This window comes from Solanum dulcamara, chromosome 12, assembly GCF_947179165.1.
Source record: "Solanum dulcamara chromosome 12, daSolDulc1.2, whole genome shotgun sequence".
Taxonomy (NCBI): Eukaryota; Viridiplantae; Streptophyta; class Magnoliopsida; order Solanales; family Solanaceae; genus Solanum; species Solanum dulcamara.
Window position 1 is genome coordinate 62,472,269 of NC_077248.1, and position 8,392 is coordinate 62,480,660.

At 35.5% G+C, this 8,392-nt stretch overlaps 1 protein-coding gene and 1 pseudogene across 1 annotated transcript; both read right to left on the bottom strand.

Annotated features, from left to right (window-relative positions):
- Positions 1 to 523: 523 nt before the first annotated feature.
- LOC129876603 (probably inactive receptor-like protein kinase At2g46850) lies at positions 524 to 3,875 on the bottom strand. The gene is made up of 3 exons (XM_055952078.1): positions 2,433 to 3,875; positions 2,158 to 2,241; positions 524 to 1,804 (listed from the first exon to the last, which is right to left on the bottom strand). The coding sequence occupies exons 1-3, from the start codon at positions 3,184 to 3,186 to the stop codon at positions 720 to 722; spliced, it is 1,923 nt and encodes a 640-aa protein (XP_055808053.1). The 5' UTR covers positions 3,187 to 3,875; the 3' UTR covers positions 524 to 719.
- A 2,962-nt stretch (positions 3,876 to 6,837) lies between these two features.
- On the bottom strand, positions 6,838 to 7,442 carry LOC129875823 (uncharacterized; annotated as a pseudogene).
- Positions 7,443 to 8,392: the final 950 nt, after the last annotated feature.

Here is an 8,392-nt window from a genome sequence, read left to right on the forward strand (position 1 = left end):
TAAAATAAACTAACTTAGCAAAATAAGAAGGAGAAAGTAAGAGAAAATAGAAAGGAGCAGATGAGAAAGAGAGATCAAAATTTATATTTGTGTGTATGTATGTTTTCATTGCCAAAAAAATGACAATTTATAGCCAGAGGGAAAAGAAAATTGTGGGCAACTTGCCCACTTTAAGTGGGTCCCACACAAAAATAAAGTAGCAACTAAAGTAGATAGCCACTTGACCTTCCACTAGTCGACTAACCTTATACCTTAAATTTGACTAAAATAAAAATTTCAATGCCCTCCCCGCCTCTCGAGTTTTATTAATACAATATATCACATTTCTAGGAATTAGCAATTTCTTAAGGAGTGTATCCAAACTAAAAACACCATTTATTTTTAAATGGAGGGAGTAATTTGATAAAATACAAAGTGCTATAAACTGCTGAGAGATCAAAACTATACAATACTATAAGGATGTATGACTCACAATCATGTGTACCAAAATAAAAGAAACACTTGTTCAATGTGATTTGAAAGTTTTATTGAAACAATAGGCTTCCTTGTTTATGCATAAGAAGAAGGAAATAAAAGAAGCAAGTCATTACTGTACATAATTACAATATGTATTTTGATCATGGTAGTGTGAGAACCTTCCTCTTTCTCCAACCAATTTAATGAACTACTAGTTCTGGAGGATCTGACAGACATTTTTGAAAAGTCGGAAGCAACATAGCTTAAGAGAACCCTCTGGCAGCAGGGACATGTATTGAATCAGGAGACATAGATATCATCTGAAGAAGGCTTGAATTGGAAAAAGTCTCTTCAAGATTATGAGTTGATGGACATCTCCTACTTCTACCATCAATTCCATCTTTTGTTATGTGAACAAGTTCTCGTGAAACATCTCCAATGTGAAATTTTCCATTTTGGGAACCAAATATTATGCATCTTGTTGCAAGGTCTGCTACTATCTCTATCTGTTCCCTCCGGAAAATAGGCTGCTCATGATAGTAAAGACGTGGATCGACTATCTCTTCTAGCTTCCCACTTGTTATTTTCTGTAAAGCTGTCTTTGATGGAAGATGATCTGAGCTGCTACCTGTAATAACTTCCAAAAGAACCAAGCCAAAGTTGTAAACATCGCTATGCTTTTTGTTATCGGTGTTTGCATTCGTGGGGAGCTCAAGCCCAAAAAGTTTTACAGTCAAGTCCTCATCTAGGAAAATGCAATTGGCGTTGAGTTCATGATGTACGATGGGGGGACAAACCTCAGACTGAAGGAATGCAAGAACATTTGCTGTTTCAGCAACAATGTTTGTTCTGTGGTGCCAATCGAGGCCTCGTTTAGTCTCATCTTTAGTTTTATAAAGATGTTCTCCGAGCGTTCCATTAACAGGATACTCGTACACCACTAACGGGGTGTATCCAGAATCCACAGACCATCCAAGAATGTGAGGAATATTCTTGTGTGAAACAGCATGTAATGCCTCCACTCGGGACAGGACCTCGACGAGTTCTCTTTCGCTATCACATTGGAGTCTGTGTACAGCTATTCTTGATCCATCTACTAGAGTTCCAGAATATAATGTAGCTTTGCCACCACCATGATCAATAAGTATTTGCTCATCTTGAAAACCTTTTGTGGCCTGTTCTAGCTCATGGTACGTAAACATTCGGATTGTACAAGGTTTCTGGAACGAGACGTTACCCTGACTCCGTGTCATACTAGGATGATCGAATATATCCGTCTTCATAGGCCGTCTTAAAACACAGAAAAGTGCTGTTAAGGAGGTAATGGTGAGTGCTGAAGTGAGAACTCCTGTGGGATATATGTACACACAATTGCTATGAGTCATTCTTCTCCAGAATTGGAAGAAAGATATAACATATATACATGAAAAAACACTCAAACTTGGCCTCAACGGACAAGTAAGCACTACAACTTTGAGTATGCACATCTAGACACCTCAAACTTATCTCCACTTTGTCCATTAAACACTCCAACTTACACATTGATCATCTAGATAGTCCACGAGACACAACGAGGACAAGTTGGAGTATTTAGTTGCCAGTTGAGATCAAGTTGAGTTGTCTAGATGTGCACTCTCAAAGTTGGAGTTAAAAACGTGCCGAATTCAATTGAAATTACAGTCACTAGTACAAAGTACAGACCAGCTAGAATTTCTGTTTTCCTTCTGCCATGACTAGTTGAGTAACATGCTTTGCCATATGCTTCCTTTCCTTCTTTGATGCAAGCTGTCAAAGAACTCACATTCTGTTACTAGTTAATCATATGATAATATGTTGTGTGGGTTTGTTTGTTCAACTTCTAATTATACACCATAAAGTTAAGATGACCTACAATAACGCCTAACTGTTTATAGTAATTCTATAAACATTTATAATCATTAAAATATAGGTAACCGCGGTTAGTTAAATGAACTCACATTTGAGGCAGCCTACTCCAACAGCAAAACCATCACCTACATATCCATCTTGGCATTCACATCTAATCCCGGAATCAACAGTTGTAGCATTGATGATATCTGCATTGGCAGCACAACTAGCTGTGGTTGAATTACCTGGAACAGCCCACTCTAACTTAACACCGCGTTTTCCTATTTGATTGCCAGGTATATCAACCCAAGACGAGAATCCCCTGCATCCAAACTGCGAAAAAACAGAAAAACCATCTCTTGGATTCTCATCATTCCAAGCACTCCTATCAGTTAACGGATAGCAACACGAAGGGTAGCTGTTTCTACCCGGGGATCCATCACAACGAGGCATTATGCTTTTTTCGCAATCTGGTTTGCACAATGATGAATCCTCACAATCATACAATCCTAAGATATTATCTCGAGATATACCAAAGTAGTTATTTCCATTGAATCCAAACGACTTTAGGTCGTTGTACTGACGACAATAAGTTGTGTTTGGGAAGTCCACAAGCACACCATCAGAGAAGAAGTGGAGAATTCGATAGCTTTGAGAATCAATGTTGAGGAAAGGTGAGGTTGAGTTGATGCACGAAAGACGAAAATCATCTGAGAGTGAAGAATTACATATAGATTGGTTCATGTAGAATGGAAATGGTATGTGAAAATTACCACATTTTTCACCACAAGAAGGTTCATGTGAGAGAGAATGAGCAGTAATAAAGAGAATAGTGAAGACTAGATTAGAATGCAGGGACAACATCTCCCTGGTGTAGAACTCTGCTCCAACCAAGTGAAACTAATGTTCACGATATAATTTTATGAAAGTATATTGGTCAAGATTTGTGTCCTTTCAAGTGACACAAATCTTTTCTTTCTTAGATGAAAGAGTAAAGAATGTACAAAATCACTTGGATAAAAGCATGATGGGAGCGATGGAATGATGAAAGAAAGTATATCTTTTCTTTCTTTCAAATCGAACCTAGTCAAGCAATGAAAGAACGCATAATCATACCATATTTTCACCAAGTTCCTCCTTTTCCTAGAGTAGATACACTGATTACACTGATTACTCTGATTGGACGTGGACGAAATAAGTAGAGCATTAAAGGGAAAGCTAATTAATATCTTCCCTATAGATTATTACCTTGCTACCTCTTTTTGATATGATATGATATGACTATGGATCTTGTACTAAAAAATATATTGCATGAAAATACTGAAACAATTACAAATGGGTCGGAAGAATTGCGTGAATATGCTAATGGACTATAAATTAACAAAAGATATTCACTATCTTTCTCGTATAACTATCAAAATTGTATGGAAATTATGAATGTTAACTTGAAATTGAGGAGTCTATCTTGGAAGAAAGGGCCTTGAAGACAATTGGTCTGAGTAATAGGGTACATCTTTTTAACTGGACTTGTGCCAACTGGACACGTGGCAAGTTGGGAGACTCAACAGGCTCGAATAACGAGGTTTCATTTGGAGGAGAAGAAAAAACTATACTTTCTCAGTCCCAAAACAAGTATTTCCTCTTATTAAATTAATTACCTTATATTAGTTATCCATCTTATTAAATTAAGAAAGCATAATTAAATTATTCTTGCAATTAATTTCTTTTTGAAAGAGTTCTCATTGTTTGTAAGACTCCCAAAAAGTTTTTAAAGAAGTGAAATAATAAAATTATCCTTTTATTTATAATTTTTTAACATGCGTGTAAAAAGGAAAATGATCAATTACTATGGAACGGTGGGAGTATGACTTTAGAAAAAAAATAATTAATAATCTCAAAATAATTATCATTTTAGAAATTCAAGATAAGGAACAGTAATTAAAGAACTATTTTTCTTAATACAACTCAATTATAAAAAAAAAAATCTAATAAATATGAGTAGATTTATTACACTACCCTCCCTCTATTCCATATTAAATAATTTTTTGAGACTTTTTTCATAGTTTAAAATAAGTGAATTGTTCAAAATTCAAGGTAAAAGTTTGAACTCTTTTTCAATTTTGCCCTTCATTACATTTTTTAGGTGATAAATTCAAAAGAACTAATTTCTCATGTTTATGATTTTACTTTGAATTATTTCTATTTTCAAGAGTAGTTTGATAATAACTAAAAGGGCAAAAGTAAAATGTGGTGTTCAATTTATATCCTAATTTTTTTTAAATAGGTGTGCATCGCTTCACAAGTTTATTTATTATGGACTAGAGGGAATATAAAGTACCTTCTATTTTTTAAAAGACCTGAAATAAGCTAAAACGATACTTATTTTGGAACAGAAAGAGTATTGCACTTGGTTTTGCATTAATATGACCGGAATTAAATATGGGACACCATATAGTGTTAAGGCTGTCAAATGGGCCAGGGGCGGTCGGTCCATTAAGACCGGCCCATTAAGGGCCCGACACTGATTAGCCCGGACCGGTAGCCAATTCATGTTTTTAACAGAGTGGGCTGATCCGATCCTTTTTTTGGTCTGGTCCAGTAAAACCGGCCCAGTAGCCAATCCAACGGCTCAATATATATATATATATATATATATATATATATATATATATATTTTTTTTTTTTTATTTTTTTTTTAATTTCTGAATTAGCCGTTAGGCCACTTTTCAGAAAATGGGCGTTGGCCCAACGGCTATATAGCCCATAGTCGTTGTCTACCATAATCACTGGAGGAGAAGATATGGTCTCGAGTCTGTGAAAAGACGAACCACTCCTGAAGCAAGTGGGGGTAGTTGCAATAACCAGAACGATAATTTGAAAGTGTAACATGCAGCTGGATGGGCAAGTTAATCTGGGCCAATGGGAGATTTTGGGCAGCGGGAATACGATGAAGAAGAGGTGAAGACATGGCAGTAGGGTGAATATAATTGTCTACTTGGAGCGGCATTATACATGTACAATAAATGGGATTGATGTGGTGAAGATGACTGTCTCTTGAAAGAGGTCTGCAGCTTGTTGATCGAGGAGTCATGCTGTTTGGTATCACGACAATGTTAATAAGATATTGACAAGTATCATTATATTCTACCTCTGCATGAGTTATTCATGCCAAAAAGCAGCTTTGGTGAGCAAGGTGTCCATGACAGCCTTTGACAAAGATAATGATGTCTCTGGTACAATTGTGATCTGAATAGTTTGCTAAACGATGTTTATATAGAATCCACTCTCTCACGGACCAAATTGAATATGTTACAAAATGGATATCATACAATCAAAGTAACGGAGTCACTTCTTAAGGTTCAGAGATGCTCGCCCGTCTACCGAGATAGGAGAAAGAGAAGATCTCAGTCATGAGCAAGTTTTGCTTATCATTCTTATGAAGAAATTAAAGGACTAAGATTCGAAAGACAAATAAGAAAGGTTAGATATTGTTTTTGGTACCTACATTAGAGTCCGACTAAATTTGAATTCGCGCTGAAAAGTCCTAAATCAGGGTATCCGTTATCCACATTGGAGCCCGACAAAATCCGAATTTGCATCGAAAAGTCACACATTAGGGGGTTAAATGCTACCTAACAAAGACGACTTCTCACGAAGTCCCACATTGGGATATCCTGTACTCATATTGGAGCCTGACTAAATCTGAATTCGTACTGAAAAAGGGGGTAAAACGTTCCCTAACAAAGACGACTATGTAATCAGGGGGACTCTAACCCCCAGACCTCTGATTAAATATGAAAGATTATTTATCACTCTATCACAATCCTTGTTGGTAAGATATCTATATTGTATGTATTTGATGTAAAATTCTTGCTAATTTATAACTTTTCTAATTCCAATCCTAAAATTAGTTTTCCTAGTGTGAAAATTTTTGAGTCTTTCCGAGGTCCACATCAGAGACGGATTCATGATTTGTAGATTTCGGATGTCGCGATGTTCTAAATAGGAACATGGGTCAATTTTAAGATAGATCTGTTCCTGCTCCACATTGATGACAAGCAATATTAATTAAAGAGGTTGTAATTAAGGGAATCGATGACTTGATGAAACAAAAATAGTTTTAGATTTCAAATGTTTTCATTACCAATTGACATCCTATTAACAATACTTAAAAAAATGTATAAAAGCAACGTACAAAATTACTTTGTCCTTCGCTTTTTTTACAACATTTTTTTACAGCAAAAGCTAACATTTTTTGCTGTTCACCTGTAAATTAAAATTCAATTCTATTTAATTCAGTCCATTCATAACATATCAAACAAGAAATACTACACAAAATATATAAGAAATTTTTTAATTAATCATCCAAAAACACTAAAATTACGATTTAAAATTTTATAAATTTAATGCTCTTAATTCCAATATCCCACGCATAGCTAAGGGACACAATTAGCACAAAAACATAAAAAATATTCATTTTACTACATACAACACAACACTAGTATCGGACCCTAATTAAAAGAAATTATAAGTTTTGACGCAGTTAGGTGAGCTTCCTCAATGACAACATTGCAGATTGGGCTTCGAAGTATGTTGCTGGGGTTGAGTAGGTGATGAACATCCTTCCATGACATGTCCCCATTAGCAGGTTGAAGTAACGTGTGTGCAATGATGAACCACTCTTGAGGCAAGGCCAATTGGAGATCTTGGGCAGCGGGAATCAGATGAGAGGAGGTGGAGACATGGAAGTAATATGAATATAATCGTTTACTTGGAGCGGCGTTATGTATGTACAACAGATGGGATTTACGTGGTGAAGATGACTGAGTTACTCTTGAAAGGGGTCTGCAACTTGTTGAGCAGTTGTTTGGTATCACGACAGTGTTAATAAAATGTTGACGAGCATCATTGTATTCTACCTCTGCATGAGTTATCCATGACAAAAAAAAAAAAACGTTGATGAGCAGGGTGTCCATAACAGCTTTTGATGAAGGCAATGACATTTCTGGTGAAATTGTTTGAATAATTTGCTAAATGGAAATCTTCCAAACAAATCATGCAGGTCCTACCACAACGAGGTCAAGGAAGGGGAACCTAATAAGATCATTATTAGCAACCATTTGGTATTAAAATAGTGCAAGCAGTAGAAAATCAAAGAGATGTAGTAGATAACATGAAAACACATAAGTTTATATAAATACCACTCTCTCACGGATCAAATTAAATATGTCCCAAAATGGCTATCATACAAGCAAAGTTACAGGGTCACGAGTAAGTTTTGCTTACTATTATTACGAAGAAATTAAAGAACTAAGATTCTTTGTAGAAGAAAGACAAATAAAAAAAGTTATTACTCATGATATTTTTTTGGTACCGAACATAGGAGCCCGATTAAATTGAAATTTACACCGAAAACTCTCACATTGGGTATTTGATACCCACATTAAAGCATGATTAAATCAGAATTCGCGCCTAGAATCCCAAATTTAAATACATAATTATGATCGTCCATTTAGGTCGGAGGCCGTCTTGGATTCAAGATGGTCTATCTAATGGGCAAAACACGCCTTGAGTGTTAGGTCATCTTAGGTCAATGCGCTAACTCAAAGTTTTGATTTACCTCTACGCTAGTTAATTAAGAGTGGGCTTTATATGAAATAGACTAATAATCCAAGTGAACAACTCAGGCTGGAGGACGTTAACGACAGTTGGTCATCCAGTGGCTAGCTCACTTCATTAGGATATCCCCGATAAGCATTTGAATTTTCAATAGCAGTGACCCATATAACCATCCTTTAGGCTTTTAATTCAAAATGTCGATTGGCGGAATAAATGCTATGCATGCAATGAGCGTTTAATATTTAGAATTAAATATATAAAGCACAAATAATGAAAGTAATTACTAATTATTACAAATCTGAATAGATAATCAAATAAACCTAATAGTTAGAACGTAATTAAATCTCTAGTAAAGTCGTCATTTATGTTATTATTAGAAAAAATATGGTTATGTTTTATAATTATTTAAAAGTATCGCATACAAAAATGTCTCAATAGCGTCCAAGTACAA